Source organism: Numenius arquata, chromosome 2 (assembly GCF_964106895.1).
Source record: "Numenius arquata chromosome 2, bNumArq3.hap1.1, whole genome shotgun sequence".
Taxonomy (NCBI): Eukaryota; Metazoa; Chordata; class Aves; order Charadriiformes; family Scolopacidae; genus Numenius; species Numenius arquata.
Window position 1 is genome coordinate 19,783,467 of NC_133577.1, and position 16,657 is coordinate 19,800,123.

Below are 16,657 nucleotides of genomic sequence, written 5' to 3' on the forward strand. Positions count from 1 at the left end.
TGCACCGGGTGGTACATCTTGCCCAGCCGTGGGCCCAGCTTCCCCGGCTGCCACCGGGCTGAAGGAACACAGCAAAAGGGCCCAACTGTGAACGACGAGCAGCCCACCACCAGCATTTAGCTGCCCAAGGGGCTCACGGAAGCAGTGTTGCGGCTGGAGAGATGCACTTCACTGGCAGAGAGAAGCAATGAGAAATTGATTGGTATAAAACAGGGATTTAACAACATCTGATAGTAAATGTGACAGTTTTAGCAAGATTCTATGGCAAGGCATGCTTGGTTATTTACTGAACAGAAGACAGGGTCAGACAAGCTGTCAGGGAGACCCTCCCGTTGAGCCATGAGGTTTAGAAAGGACCCCCTTGGTTTCTAAACTCCTTCTCAGAGAGGAGTCTAGGGGCGGCTGGATCCAATCCTAGTCCCAGACTTGGTCAACAGTTTATGTCTAAAGGATTACATCTGTGCAATCAACCATTTATATCACTTACCTAAGATTTCAAAGTTTAGCATGCTGTTAGTCACTTACCGAGGATCTGCTGCAGCAAGGAATATCTCAATCTTGAGAAGTAATCTTGAGCGGGCGTCCCTACTCAAGGGGAGGTCCTGGCGTGCAGCCCGCTGCCGTGCAGGAGACCTCAAAGGGCTCTTGGGCTGTCCACTATTTAAGGGGGTAAGATGATTGACTTATATTTGCAAATCGACTGCAGTACCAGCACTGTGGTTAGGTAGCCCATTGCTCAAGTTAGCCCTTGGCTATAGTGTTGTTATTTGTCTCCCCGAAACCATGTTGAGCCCTGGATGCCACCATCACAACTAGATGCACCCATTGTGACCACCAGAGGTGGTTATTGCTTGGGCAGAGTTATGGGAGATAAAAGTCAGGTTGGCGCCTGGGGTGGGGGGCACACCGTCACAGGTGGAGCTGAGCTGTGACAAGCAGCAATGGGCAAGTGATTGCAACAGTGTGCAAATGTCATTAAAAATTCAGGATGTGTGATTTCTGGGTGCGGCTAGGGGACATACTCAGTGATGCTGCTCTGACACCTGCAGAAGTTCTGCAGAAAGGCTGGAGGCAGCTCAGCAATGAAGGAAAAACTGCTTCACTGAGTGGTACCCAAGGCTCATCTACACCCAGGCACCACGCACAGTCCTGAAGGAAACAACCGGCCCAGAGCAGGCACAGCACAGCCGTGCTGCCTCAGCTACAGCCTCTCATGTTACAACTGTGTCCTGGTTTGAGCGACGCAGGACTAATTTCTGTTCTAATGCCTGGGAAAATTGCACTTTTAGAAGACTAGTGTCTGAATTTGTGAAAATATTGACTTTGTAGCCAGCTATGGTACATGGGTTTCAAGCTCGCAAGTGTTTTTCAGCTAGCCCGGTGTGGTGGTGAGGAGGAGCGAGGCCCGGGACGTCACATTCAATACAAATTAGAAAGTTTGCTGAGAAGTTCTCTCTCTCCCTTGATGGTGGTGGTCCAGAGAACTTCTTGCCCCAGTGCCGGATCCCTGAGCCCTTCCCTTCCTCCCGACGCCGTAGCGCTCGCAGCGTCTGACATTTGCTGTCCACTGCTGGGAATGCACAGCTTCCCACTGATAGACTGGGCTGAGTATAATCCTTGTGTATTTTATATTGGTACTGGGATCACTATTGGTTTTTTAGTGCTATTAATGTTAATTACCTAGTCCTATTCTACTAAATCTGTTTATATTTCAATCTTTGGTCTTCCTTGTTTTTTCCCCAATTCCCCCCCCCAGGTGTGGGGGGTGGGGGGGTGGTTACCAGGTGACAGAACAATTGTCTAAACGACAATATGTTGTTGTGAGTTTCTCAAACCACAAGAAACTGTCTGTGCCCGGGGACTTCCCCTCCCAGGGGGTATATTGCATTGAATGGGCTCGTCTTCCATAAACCGACTTGTTGGAGGGGTTGTTTTTTAATTAACATCAACACTTTACACCTAGAGCAACCCCTGCCAAGGCTTCCCACAGGCTGAGAAGCAGCAGTTTGTCACCAGTGCAGTCTGGGGGGGTGGTGGAATCCGACCAGAGGTGCTGCCCGGGTGACCCCGAAGCGTTTTGCCGAGCCTTGGTGAGCCCACGATGGCCACCGGCCGCCTCGGGGTCCGCTCGCTCGACCACCCCCTTCCCAGCAGGTCTGGGCAGCCTGGGCTTTACGGGCCGCTCCCGTTCCACAGCCGCCCGTGTGTCCCTGCTCCGGGGGCAGCCGGCAGTTTGGTCCCTCCCTGGCTGCCCGAGATGTCTCCTCTCCCCCGGGGGCCGCGGCCCCGGCACCACTTGCACCCCCAACAGCGCTGCGTGAGGCGGCTCGCCCTCGCCGGCGGGAAGGGGCAGCGTCCGGCTGCCCCATCGCCGGCCCGCCCGTAGCCCCAGCGGGAGGAGCCCCGGCCGTGGGGCAGCGGCCGCCGCGCTCCTCGGGCGCCGCCCGGCGCCCCGGCTCGGCACTGCCGCCAGGCGGCCCGGGCCAGGCCCCGGCCCCGCTGCGGCGGCCGGGGAGGGGGGTGCCGCCCGCGGCCCGGCCCCAACCCCGACCCCACACGGACCCAGCAGCGCCCTGCGGGATGAGGGCGAGCGGCCCCACGGGGCGCCGTTGTTGGGCTCGGGTGAGAGAAACGGTGCCCGCCGGCAGGGCGGCAGCCGCAGCGGGCGGGGCGGTTGGGCCCCAGGGCAGGCCCGGGGCCCGGCTCCCCCTCGGCCGTTCCCAGCCCCACCCCGGCTTCTCTGGGAGCGCCTCTCTGTGCCTCGGCCCGCTCCTCTGCCGCCGAGGGGCTGGGAGCAGCCCCGAGGGGACATGTTTGTTCCCCGCCTCCTTCTCCCCCAGCCGGTGGCACCTCCAGGAGAGACACGGAGGCACCGGGGGCACCGCGTGCCCAGGAGGTCACCCACAGACGGGGCAGGGTCCATAGCCCGGGTGCGGGTAGGTGTAGGGGCAGAGGAGGCAGGGGTAGGGACAAGGAGAAGCCTGGACAGCCTGACCAGGAGACACCATACCCACAGAGGGAAAGCACCGTTGCTGGTGGGCAAGGAGCTACAGCAGGGAGTTTGCCCACCCATTTGAGACTTTATGAGCAGCCAAGAACCCCTCCAAGGAACTGCTCTTGCCTCACCTGGGGTGTTTTAAAACACCCCCTCCCCCTCAGCTTTAGCACACACCTTCAGATCTTCCCTCCGTGCAGCTCCCACGCTTGGCATGCCGCAGCACAGATCAGGTGCTGTGCCATTTTCACTCAGATGAACCCACACAGGATTCATGGGTACCAGGAGAAGCCCAGTTTTCAGAGGCAGACTCATGCTCGCTTCAGTGGTCCATAACATTCAGAGAAAAGGAAAAAAAAAATAAATTTACTTCTTTGGGAACTGTGCAAGTTAGATTATAGGACTCCTTTGTAGATTTATGTCCCTGGAAAAGCAGGACTTTTATTTACCGATGCCAGACACCGGGCCAGCAGGTTAGGTGACTTACGGCAGAGAGCTCTTCAGCACGGCTGTGTGTCACGCTTTGTGTGCTGCTATGCCCATCCTCAGACGCAGCCCCCGGGAGGATGCTGACAGGATCTCTCTACACCCTTGGGAGTTCACACGCTTGGTTTTCTTGACTGACTACCACGAGCGGCTTAACTTGTCTCTTCAGTTAGATTCAGCTCCCATTAGCCTTCCCGCTGACTCCAACCTGCTCGACTGGGTCCTCAATGCCTGACAGAGGCCCCTTTGGCAACGTGCTACTGAGAATGGCAGGTAGGAAAAGGCTGCCATCACAAGCTGAGCTCACATGGATTACAGTCCAGCAGCAAATTCATTTCTAGAACCTGCCTGTCTCAAATGGAAGATGTCACTGACATGCACCCCTTGGAAGAAAAAAAAAAATTCTAAAGATACACAATTACTTTTTTCTATCCATACTTTATTGCAGGTGTACATATGATTATTTATATTTTAAACAAGAAATTCCTTTCATGGAAAGGAGAAACTTTTACCATTAAAATAGAGTGATTATACCACGAGTATTTTACAAATATGTACAAATATTGGCAGCTAGTTTCTAACATCAGCTGATAAATGCTTACACATTACCCTCTACCAAACTAATCAAAACCAAAAATAGTAAGAGAGACCTTCTAAATCCGAACAAAAAAATAAATCTATTACTAGCAGGAGCAGGGGTTTTTTTCATATGAATACAAAAACTTGCATAATAGATATTCACAGTGCTTGTAAGATATTAATTCATTCTCAGCCTACACAAGTGTCCAGTCTCCCCTTCATATGCATATATAACTTATAGTACTGGAGGGAGCTGCGTAGACCACTGAGAGATGGTCAGACCTGGAGAGTTTGCCTTCCCCACCAGCCATGAATAAATACAAGAAACCCCCACGTACATTCAAGGCAGTGGATGCTCATGCAAGAGCCAATTACACTTTTTCAGGCATTGGTGTATTTTGTAACCAACAACAGCAGGACTGCAGCATTTCACCAAATCTGTTGAGGGCTTGGTAACTGCAAAAAGAAAACACCGAGCTGCTTGGTGGCAATAAACACGTCAGTAAGGTGGTTAGGCTGAAGCCGGTATGAAAGTGATTGTCTTTGAGACAAGGATGCACGAATGTGAGCACATGGCATACACACGTGTTTTACGACACCTTTCCAAACAGCTATACCTGCTGAATTTTGAGCTTTTTTCCTGTTAACAACCATTACCAGAACCACGAGTACGCCTGCACGTGTGGCCATTGCTCCAGACCTCCCCACCTTTTCCACAGACAGACAGACAGGCATTGCTGCAGGAAGAGCCATCCCTCCAGCTCCGAGGTGGCTGCAAGAACAAGGCTGCTCCCTGCAGCATGGCCATGGGCCTCCTGGATCCTGGTCATACCAGTCTCCCACAGCTTATGGCCAAATGGGCCCCAGGTAACAGAGAGCGATCAACAGCACAAGGCTTGACTGGACTCTTCATGAGCAGCCAGATGTCTTTTACCCATTAGATCCATTTAGGAGAGTTTCTTTTGGATGCAGTAAGCACACCTCAAATACTCTGTAAAGGTGTTTTGGCTTTGCTTGGAAGAAGGGAAAAAGAGGCTACGACAAACACACAGCTCCCAATTGTTCATTACAAAAAGAACAGTGTGATCAAAGAGGGCACGGTCGATTAAGTCATGGCTGCAGTGAGCTTGTGCCCATCATTCCTCAAACATTCCTAGGGTTTGGTGCTGGATTAATCTCAGAGGATGTACAGCCACTGATGCCACTTCAGTAAATGCAGATGCACCTGGATGCTCTGTCTCTAAACCACACTTGCATAGAAATAGTGAGATGACAGACCTCATGGGTTTGGTATTTTAACAGTTTGCAGGAACACAATTTACCAGACAACTGCTAGACCTGCAAGCCCACCATCAAAGCAGCAGCTCAAACCCTGCTTGTCATGGTCTGGCTTCCTCCCATTCCTGAATTCAGCTACCTTCAGCTTTTGCATCAGTCTGCTTCTAGAGTTTGCCAAAAAATGATTAGCTTCCACCTGCAAGGCTGTCAAAAGCTGCGCACAGGTTACACATGCCTGTAAGTACAAGCTTCCCAAATGCTGGGAATCAATGAGGGGAGACGGTACTGGGGGAAGACAACAGGAGGAAATCAAACAAACTTACATTTATTTGGATGTAACAAGGTAGCAGGATGATTTCCACACCAAACACTTGACTCAAACAGCGTAATTATCATTATTTTTCTGGTGAGAGCCAGCACAGCCAGCTCCACCACTCAAAATCACCAAACAAGTACCCTTGGTTTGGCACAAAAATACTCTACGCTTCCACCATCAACGGCCCTGGAGCACCACACACTCACATTCGTGTGACCTATCCATGACTAAGTTGGACACAGTCACTCTGTCTGTCCTTCCAAAGCGATTTTCTCCAGTCCATACTTGTCTCCTAAGCAGAGGAAAAATTTCTAAGGAACAGATTGATTAAAAACAAAGGAAAAAACAACATAAAAGTAGGATTCAAAGCAAGGGGTGATCATGCCTGGACAAATTCTCCAGTCACACTCCTGTCTTCAAGAGCCAGTCAATTAACGCTTTTAACTTGTCTTCTGTACTCTCAGAAGCAGCTGAGACATTTGTTTTATCCCCTCCCTCATCTCCCCAAGGATACAAGCATTTATTTACCAATCTGCATCACGGCAGTAGTAGACAGCTGAGAGAGAGTTCCATTTGTTGCATTAAAGAAAAAAAAAAAAAAAAAGAATGCACATTGTATTTGGCTGGGTGCTTACAACAAAACAACAACAAAACAAAAAAAAGAGAGAAAAACTCCTGGCAGAGCAGGTCTCGCTTCCAGTAAAGCAAATAGACAACTTGTGTTCGTTACAAGAGGAACAGGCTAGACACTTCCACACACAGCCCTCCAAGCGTGCTCAGAGTATATCCTGGCCTGACAGCTGTTGGCAGTGTTGCAGCAGCACGAATTCAAGACAACTGAACTCTCTGTACACTAGCATTAATATAAATGGACCGCAAGAGAAAGGCAGGAAGATAAACTGACATAGACTTTAAATTTCTTCCGATAAATCCATTTAGACACAGTGTTTGCTTTACTAGCCCAGCATCAGTTTTGGTCCACTGTTTTTGGTTTTTCTGTTGGTTGTGTCACTGCTAATGGTGCAGGCCACTTCCATTTTCTGCTCAGACACTTCAAAGGCCAACGTTAAGTGCTACACTCCAGTTAATTTGCCCTGTAGTCAGGTCTGCAGAAGTGATGCCACTTACTGATTATGGAGCTGAATAACAGAGCCACTCACAATCTCCTGCAAGAACCAGAGAGTGACATCACATGTGTTAATGAGGTATATATTTCCATGATGAGCTGTTTCCTGGTATGGAAGAGCTCCAATCTCATTACACCACAAACTCCTCCGGGACCTGGTCCTCTCCCAGAAGATCCAAGGAGAGGCAGTTCATGGATCGCTTCCCATAAAGGGCTGACTTGGTTTTGCAGTCCGCTGTGGAATAAACACAGCCATAGATAGACAGCTTATCCTCCAGACTGCAGCCAAACGTGTAGCTGTGGGATGTGTCTGAAGACAGCGTGGCACTTAGTGGCGGGTGCCGGTGCTTGTAAAGGCGGATGTCATCCAAACTCTGGCTGTGCTGGTCCGTGCAGCTCCTGCTTTTGGGTGATCTGACCTGCCAGTTCAGTAAGACACATGAATAAAAACAATGAGCTCAGATACAGCCTAAGGATGCTGGCTATGCATGCTACAGGTTTTCCAAAATTGTTCTTCCACTCCTTCAAAACAGCCCCACCAGCCTTCTGAAGGACATTGGCTTAATGAAGAAGCTGAGAACCATTAAGAAATTAAAAGTGAATTAAGCTGTCCTGCCATGTTGAGCCAGACCCTGATCTCTCTGCACTGTGTTCTCAGTGTTCAGTACAATAGATGAAACACTTAACAGGTACTGACACCTGAATGACCTGACACTTCTTGGCAGATCCGTGCAGCCATCCTCAAATGGACAGAGTGTGTGTAATAAAAAATTACCCTAATTGCTTGAACACACTGAATTAGTGAAAGACTCATGAGCTGAAAGGAAGGTTCAGAAGGCAACCATGCAAACTAATGGGTTATGGTGTCCAAAATTCACTAAGTGAAATGTACAGTTTCACCTACATAACATTGTTCAGCAGTGAAGAAAAACAGGAGCGGCAAACCAGCAGTAATTCCCAGAGGCAGCATCTTGCTACACAAGCTATAGTGACTCAGCCCCTGTGGAAGAATTACTGACCATTCGAGACATTTCCAACTTCCCCACCTGATTTTTCTTCCTCTGTCTCTTCATAATCAGCTTATAAATGCTAACATTAAGGCTGATTTCAGGAATATTACTTTTAAATCAAAATACTGCCATTGGCAACATGGTAAACTTTCTCCCAGTATCACTTCTCTCACCTCCACAGGATGGGAATCAAAAACCTACCCTGAGGAAATCCTGCAGTGGTTCAGCTGTGCTCCAATGTGACCAGGCACACGCTGTATGGTATGGTCAACGCTAAGGAAACCCAGTCCTGCAGCATTTAGTTATATGGTCTTGTAAAGAAGGTTTGGGGTGTGTTTTTTTTAATTTTTTTTTAAAGATACACCAAACAGTTGATGCATAGAAGTGGCAGCCAGGTCTTTGCAATTACTTAGACAGTACCGTGTTGATCAGAAACACTCTTATAAAACGGATGCCTCCTGATCAATTAATAGCATAAGCATGTGTTGGTAAAAGCATTAATGTTGAAAACATTACTTTAAGCAAGATAGCCACTCCCTGCCTTGCACTCTTAAGTCATTCCGCTCAAATATAGGAATAAGTTCGTTATGATTTGTACTGCACAGTCTTCAGCTTTGGAAAAAGTAACCAAGATTTACTTAAATCTCCCATAGCACTTTACAGGCTATTTTTCTGATAAGTGAAAACGTCTTATCACTTTTGAGTGGGTCCAGGAAGAAGCATGAAAAGAGAAAAAAAAAATCCTACAAAGTGATTAAAGTCCTTGTTCAGAAAAATTCAGGGAGCAAAGGGGAGAACGATGAACAGATTTTTAAAATTCTTTTAGCAGATAAGGCTAATTTGGATTCAGAAAGAGAGGAAATGGTGGAGGCTTAGTAGGGTTCTTTTGGGGTTTCTTGGGGGTTGTTTTTTAAAAGAAAACCACAAAACATTTCTACCCTAGTGGGTGCAGCTATACTTTGAAAAGAAATATTGTTTGGCCTTTAAAAGACATTTTAATAAGCTTTTTCCAAGCACAGCTTATGATACGACATATTTTACCATATATAGTTGCCATTTTGCAAGTGTTTGAAGAAAAGAAAGTGTCGACAACAAACACTTCGGTGCACACACATAGTATAATCACACAAATGATAGTAATTAGAGCTTGAGCATCTGGTTTTGCTCTGATGTGAGCTCCTTCTGGCTTCGGGAGCAGGAAGATGATCAAATTTGCAACCCACATCCAAACTGCAGGGATGATCTTGGCTCTATATTGCACTGAAAATTTGCAAGTAGTTTCTTTTCCATTTCCCATCTGGAAGCTTAAGGCAGACAATACCTGGCTTGCAAGATTTCCACGCCTCTCTATACTACTCTGGACCCAAACACTGCTCTCATCCTAGTCCTGATAGCAGTAGCTGGCCAACAGATGGTTTTGGTTACACTGTTTAAAATCAGCCCAATCCAGACCAATCAAGTTCACCTGATTTACAGATGTCTCCATTACACTAGACCTTGTTTCAATGCCCACACACAGACCCTCCTGCCGAGCACCCCGCTTTACCTGGTGAAGGGATTCCACGCTTTGACCTCTCATTTTTATTAGCGTGACTTGCACCACAGACAGTGATTCCTGATTTATAGCTGCAAAGGAGAAGGAGGAAGTGAAAAGCATTGCAGGTGTGAGGTTTTGTGGCCTGGGGAAAAGGAAAGTTGTTCTCACAGGCCACACTGAAGCAGTGGTATCCTATAAATATACATCAGTAAGCACCCTCAGTGGGAGCTTTGCTCACAAGTACTCCTTTTTGCCCCTAAGGATCAACGTTTAAAAACTCTCAAGAAACCAGCTTCTCACCAACTTGTCCCATATTCACCCATCTTGCTTTGCTGTAAAGGCTGTGTGCCCTAAGGCCAGACAGCTCCTGCGTGACCCCCTTGTCTAGCATTCCCTGTATCACAAGCCACAAAGCTTTACCTATTAATTCCTGTGACTGGCCCATTAATCTGCGGTTGAACCTCTTGGCTGTTTTGTGGTATACAAGATTTTAAAGCAAATTCCTTCACTACAAAAGATTTCTCAGTTATCTTTTTGTCATTAACTGGAGTATAAACTTGGCAAATTTGGAGAAGGGAGACCTTGAGGAGCACAGAGGAGAGCAGCACTGCACAACATAGGGTGCTGACCTTTAACTTCTAGATGAGCTGACTTCAAATCCCGTTGCAGTAGGACAGTAAGTAGCATTGGCAGTTGTTTGGAAGATGATACAGCTTTCTTAGATCCCTCAGATTACGCCTGGCTTGCCAAATATATCATCCTGTTGCTAGAGCCTAAAGAAAAGCACTGAGCAGTAGCAGAAAGCCATCTCACCTTGGCAGCTAGCAGCATCTAGAGGAAGAGATTCAACAGATTGTCCCACAGTGGCCTCCTCTAACTGGTCTCCCTCTAAAGGCTCATCTACAGGCACCTCCTCTGGCTCATCTACTGCCAACTCAAGCTCTAGGAGGAAAAGAGCGGCAGGAAAAGGGTTAGAGTTACACTTCTGCTCCAAGTTGCTTCACATTCTCTTACTTCCCATTCTTCTGCAGAAGGCAAGAGCAGGCTTAGAAGTTGCTCCACATCTCCAAATTCCTTACCATCATCCTGAGAGTCATCTTCAGCCCGCCCTTTGCTGCCACTGTCAATGCCAGAGCTACCATAGCTGATGGTTGAGCTGCAGGATTTCTCTTTCCTGTGCACCCGTTCAATGCCAAAGGGCTCATCCACTGACATTTCCACTGACACCCGGTGCCTGGAGTCAGCCTCAATGCCTGACGTGTGAGAGCTGCCGTGACTCCCCGTGGACTGGCGCGAGAGACGGTTGTCCCTCCGGCTGCCCCCGCTGCTCCCGCTGCCACGCGAGTTCTTATCGCACGGGTCCAGATCCATGTCTAACGTGTCACTGATATAGGACTCCCGGTAGCGCTTCTTCTCTGAGGAAGAAAGGTGAGAGAAACCAGTGGGAACTTTAAGCATGACTGAAGGAAGGGTAGAAAAATAATCAGTAAGTTCTGGGACTGGCACAATGCAACAATTAAGAAATAACTGCTGCAGCTGCTGAACAAATACAGGGACAGTTTGGTATTTTGTTTGCTCAACAGATACTGGGATGCCCAGCTGGTTGTAAAAGAAATAGCCAGTCATACTTGCAATAAACCCAGCACCTCCTGAATTAGAACAGGCAGGTAGAGGCAGTTATAATACAGAAAATAGTAGCTTCCGGAATGAAGGTCAAAAAAAAAAAAAAAAAAAAAGGAATTGCTTAGCTAACTTAAGTGCTCAGTCTTTAAAAACAGAGTACATTGATTGTTTCTTGAACCAGTCACCAACATGTGGAGAGAGCTAAGAAAAGGATCCCTATGCCTGGAATTTGTTAACAATTTAGTAATTATTCTTCCCATGGCTTGTATCTGTTACCTAAAGAGAGGTGTGCTGAGGGTGGTCTAAAAAAATCCACGAGGCGCTAGTAGACACTAAACCTATGGCCTTTTGCCCACACGCACTTGGTTAGCAAGCCTTTCTACAGGTGACTGGCATGTGTCACTGGTTGTTCCTGCACAGCTCAAGGCCACTTCTGTAACCCCACTGAAAGGAAAGACAGAAATAACCAAGCTAGATGAGACCAAAGGCTGCCTTGCCCTGTACACCGATTCCACACAACCAGCGATCGCCACTTCAGAGATGGATGTAAGCTCCCAAGAGATAGTTGAGATGGGTAATAACCAGAAACAAGTTTCTTCCTGACTTCTCCCTGGAAGGACTCAGCCTGTGTCCTCAGAGAAGAGGATCAACTACTGCTGGCTGACTTCTACTGACCTTGAAGGTAATGCTACAAGGTTTACAAACCCCAGAGAAGACAGAGAAAGTGTGAATGGAGAATACAGGGAATGGCAGTCAGGAAAGAAGTACAGGGGGAAAAAAAAAGCATTCAAGAGAAGGCTAGAGGAAAGGGGACACAATCCTCCAGAAGACGACCTATTGTAATGCATTAAAACCAGTCACCAGGGAAAGGTAGGCTGAGAACTTGTAGGAGACCTAGCTTGCAGAGCTGGAAAATGGAAGGGGGCAACCTGAGAGGTGATGAAACGACTGAACTTTGCTTGGAAGGATACCAGGGACTGTCAGAGTTCAAATCAGTGTTCCTACGAGAAGAGACTCCATCAGAAGAGACAAATTCTGGGAATCCTGATCTGCTTTCAGGCTGTTTCTGGCACCTGCAACTCCTAGCTGTTAACTGTTGGACACTACAGACTAAAATTGTGTGCAGTGTTTAGTGAAGGGCACTAAAAAATTAAAGCACAGGCTCACAACTTGTACTGCTGCTTGAACACAAGATCTTATCCCAATGGAAAGCTTTTTATTCAGAACTACTTCCACTCAGAAGCATGTGTCAAATGTGCACAAATTGGGAGCACAGAGCGCGAGGATGTCCTCTTACTTAAAGGGAGATATTCCCCCTCAGCTGCTCTCACACACACACTTTCTGATCACAGTCTAGCAATGTGGGAGCCATCAACGCTTCCCAGTAATAGACCTGAAACACATCTAACACCTCTATGTCTCTTCACTGGCTTCCTGGTAAGGCAGAAACACCATTAATTACTTAGAGAGCAGCCACCATGAAGCAACAGCAGAGCCTAGCATGATGTACTCTTCCCCGTACCGAAGTCACCTGCTCTTCCATCACTTACCTTCGGCCTCCTCCAGTTTTCGGATCTGCTTCAACACTGGCTGGATATTCAGAAAAAGCCGGTGGCTGTTGCTGAGGAGCTGCAGCAAGTGCCGTGACCTGAAGGGGCAACCCGTGTAGTAAACCAGCTTCCGTGCAGAAGGCAAACCATCTGGCTGGATCTCAAATTTTTTCCCCTGCAAAAAGAGGGGAGATGCCAGTGAAGTGTGCAAGAGCATGTTTTCAGCCACACAGCTACCAGAGATAGCTGTGGTCTTGTGTATCTGAGTGACAGGACTCAGCGCGGGCAGGCCAACAGCTTTGCCAGGTCCCAGGTAGACAGCCCGCTGCCAGATGGCCCCTGCTCCGTCATACTCACCAGAAACGCCAGCTTCCCGATGTGTGACCAGGGAAAGTCATAGAGGAGCTGGCGAACGTGATTCACCTCCTGCAACACATCAAACTCGGAGTGACACAGGGACTGGCAGGTACAGGGTGGAGTCAGGGATGTGCAAAGAATTTGCAAACAACCAAGAATGCGAGATATGCGGAGCCTGGTGTTTGCAGGGGAGGCAGAGGAGCTGCAGTGGGGTGGGGGGAGGACAGGGGAGCTGGGCAGAGTTAATGCTACACCAGAAGGCTTTCTTGGCAGCGTGTTACCTGATAGATGTGCATTCCTCTCAGGGTCAGGCCCAGGATAACTGTGGGGCGATCCTCCTTCTTATCCTAAAAGAACAGAAGAGCCTGGAGTCAAAGGTTAATCTACAAAGACCATGCTCTTATTCTGGCACCTACTGCAGGAGAGGTAGCAAGACTGCTCATCAGGCAATTGCCATCAGCTCATTTGGTTTTTGTGTTTGTAAAGTGCACCTTGCCTTATTGACCCCAGAAATAACTACACCTAAAATCTCCTCATGCTGGGCGTCTCAAGCATTTCACCAGCTCACACCCTAACTGCCCTGGACAAGGAATCCTATAGCTTTAGTGATTTGAGGGCATGGACAATTGCTGCTCTCAGAGGTACTTTGTAACCTCTCATACAGCCATGCATGGTCTCTGCTGTCCCCATGAATATGCACCGCTGTCTCTTTCCAGGTGACAGAAAACCCAAACCAGAAGGGACACTTGTCCTCCTTACCACAGCACTGCTGTTCCCATCCAGGGACTTGCTGGACCTTAGGTGTCCCTTGGCCATATGGGAGCTAATCAATACCCAGAGTTACAGGGACTTTCCTTCTAACCTTTTGATCTCAGTGTTGAGACCAGGTGGTTTTAAATGCTTGTCACTGGGCTGGAATACTGCCTTGTTTTTCCTCATGCTGTATCTTGGTATGACATACTTGGTCTCTAATGAGATTCCTTTGCTTGAAGACCAAAAAATATCATAAGCTAGTTCTTTCAGTCTCTCCTGGCATGGCAGAGTTAGGGAGGAGAACATGTACTTTTCTTGCTAGGAGGAAGAAAGTGTTGGGGTAAAAATTATGGGCTTGCAGAGCTCAAAGTTTAAATCAAAACTTTCTCTCCTTACCTGTCTTGTCAAGATGCAAGCCTTATGCCATCACATTACCTCATCCTTTGCCCTGGTACCATCCATGTCTCCAGTTTAAAGTCACTAAGAAATGCTCTCTCCCTTCTAAGGGCAAAAAGCTTGGTAAATCAGTACTGGTCTGTAGGAGAGATATGGAACTCAGTGCTGTGTTTTCTTTCAGAGTTCTCAACCTTAGTAACAGCCATGAGGAGGGTGTAAAACAAAAGTGACTGTTTTTGAAATCTCAGGGCAGCCAGTGCATTGACACCTTCACCTGGCACCCCTGTGCGCTTGATCAGGAGCTTTGTGACCCAGGTGTCACCTAGGAAGAGGATATCTCATCACGAGATGAGATAACTGTGTCACATGGCAGAAGAGCAGCACATTGTGGATCAAACAACACATGAAGGAGTTAGCAATGCATAAAATGTAAGTTCAAGTCAGACAGGAATTTGGATATTAAGAGCAACCAATTTCACAGCCCTGGTGCTTTCGGATATAAATTGTATCATCTCCTGCCAGCTGGATTTCTTACGGCATTCAAGTGTAACCAACCCTCTTATGACTGCATCATTAACAGCATTAGAATCAGAACAGAGAGGACAGAGGAGAGGTAGGGAGAGCGTCTATGATTTACAATGAACTGAAACCAAGCCTGGACTATAGACCAAAGTGGAACTCATTTCCTCCAGAAAATGCATGTTTCTCCAATAACTAGAGCTGCTAGACCTGGTCAAAAGACACTGATACCTCCCAGACATAATTCCCACTGAGCACAAACAACCAAGAAGTTTTAGTTATGAGTCTGACAGAGTGGAGTATCTCCATTTGGAAAAAAAGGTCCAAACCATTTCTAATTGCATGAGCAGGTTTCACTCATTTAAGAGAAACAGAAAACTTCTCTTTAGTCCTACTTCTAGACCTAAACTCTCTTAGCACATGAAAATGAAGTGCATTCTATTTAAGCAGGCTTGGGTAAGGAGTCTAAGACTCGGGGACAAACAACAATCCAGGAATCCAAAACTGACACACAGCTGAGAAAACACCAACCACTCTGACAGGGCTGGAGAGGGAGGGGGGGTAAGAAAGTCAGGATGACTCACTGTCACCTTCAGTTTTTACATGCCATTTGTGTGAAAGCTAGCCAACATCTTGTCACCATTTCAAGGGACTGCAACCAAATCAAAAGGCTTCTCGGTGATTTCTCTGGTGTGAGTCCACTGACAGGCAGGGACAAAAATTAAGTTTTGCCATTCCTGTGGCCAGTTTCTTGGCCAAGGAACAAAACTAGATTCCAGTTATACCTGTATATTGGCAACAGGTTTGTTTGTGGGGACAGGCCTCACTGGCTGAACATTTTAGACTTGTTTGGCCTCTCTGCAGAGGCAACCATCCCTCAAATAAACAGAAAGTGAAAAATGTAATGGTGCACCCAATTAATGATGGGAGAGAAGTTAAAAATAAGTAGTTCTTTGTTTAACCTTCTGCAGCCTGTAGAAGTGGACGGGCACATCTTCCAGCAGGCAGGACTCCTTAATGAACTTCAGCACCGCTTCCTTAGCGCTCAGCCCTTGCTGCTCTCGGTGCATCTCTGGGGCGTGTTTCAAGATGTAGTCGCTCCCCCTCTTTGCAATTATCTAAACCACAAGGAAAACAAACAGGTCAGCAACTCTTCAGCAATCCCCACCGGAGGCAGCTGTGATCAACAGCAAAGCAGAGACTAGAGGTGGAGGAGTTTCATATGGTCCTTCAAGATTTAGTCCACGTTCACTTCTACCTCCCTGGAGGATAAGCATTTAAAGCAGCCAGATGATACCGATGTCTCCAAACAGATCCTAGATGGAAAAATCATAACAGACCAAGACTATAGAAGTAGTGTCAGCTCTTTTCATTTTTAAGTATGGAATTAGGTTTCATAACTCTTGGCATCCATAAATGCTTATGGGCAGATAACAAGGACTGCTCTGCATGCCAACACAATCAACAGCAACATCTCCAAACACTGCAGAAGTGCTAGGTGGTCTTTTTAAGACCAGAAACTACACATTAGGCTTATTTAGCATTTCCATCCTCAAAGGGGTTGATAAAAAAAAATACCTTGAGATAGTGTTATCTATCAGGAGTGGTTGGCAGGCATGTGGCTTTGCTCAGCAGCAGAAAAACCCACACTGGGCCTTTTGCTCTTGCCCTGTGAGTGCCCAGTTCCCATGCTTGCCCACGTGCCCTCTCTATGAGGCTACAGGGCAGCCTGGCCACCTTCCATGTCAGACTGGCCCCCTTCAGGCTGCAAGAGACAGTGACAGGTAAGAAGGGTGTTGGCTGAATTTAATTCAAAATCCCCCACCACTGGTGGCATTTAAAATTAGATCCCACCAGGTACCCGAGAACATCCTGCCAGGAACAACCTGCCCTGGCTCAAGACAACCAGACCCCATCACCACCCAGTTCCCATTTCCATTTTTTATTAACCCCCTCATTTACTCTATTCAGTAACACCTCTGCCCTCCTCAGCATGACTTGCCAGATTAGTTGCCCTCCCACAAAGAAGGCTGGGCTTGGTGGAGGACAACACTGATGCCATCAGCTGTGCAATGTCAGCAGAAAGAGACACAGCACCTCCACAGTTCAAAGCCGGGTTGATCACCCTGAGG

At 47.6% G+C, this 16,657-nt stretch overlaps 1 protein-coding gene across 1 annotated transcript in view; it reads right to left on the minus strand.

Moving 5' to 3' along the window:
- Positions 1 to 6,911: 6,911 nt before the first annotated feature.
- The window catches only part of FRMD1 (FERM domain containing 1), a 30,349-nt gene continuing 20,603 nt past the window's right edge, over positions 6,912 to 16,657 (minus strand). The window contains exons 6-13 of the mRNA XM_074168523.1: positions 15,488 to 15,643; positions 13,139 to 13,204; positions 12,858 to 12,926; positions 12,501 to 12,675; positions 10,407 to 10,742; positions 10,141 to 10,269; positions 9,337 to 9,416; positions 6,912 to 7,199 (exon numbers count right to left, since the gene is read on the minus strand). Of these exons, the coding sequence (XP_074024624.1) occupies positions 6,912 to 7,199; positions 9,337 to 9,416; positions 10,141 to 10,269; positions 10,407 to 10,742; positions 12,501 to 12,675; positions 12,858 to 12,926; positions 13,139 to 13,204; positions 15,488 to 15,643 (1,299 nt within the window). The remainder of the gene's footprint in view (positions 7,200 to 9,336; positions 9,417 to 10,140; positions 10,270 to 10,406; positions 10,743 to 12,500; positions 12,676 to 12,857; positions 12,927 to 13,138; positions 13,205 to 15,487; positions 15,644 to 16,657) is intronic.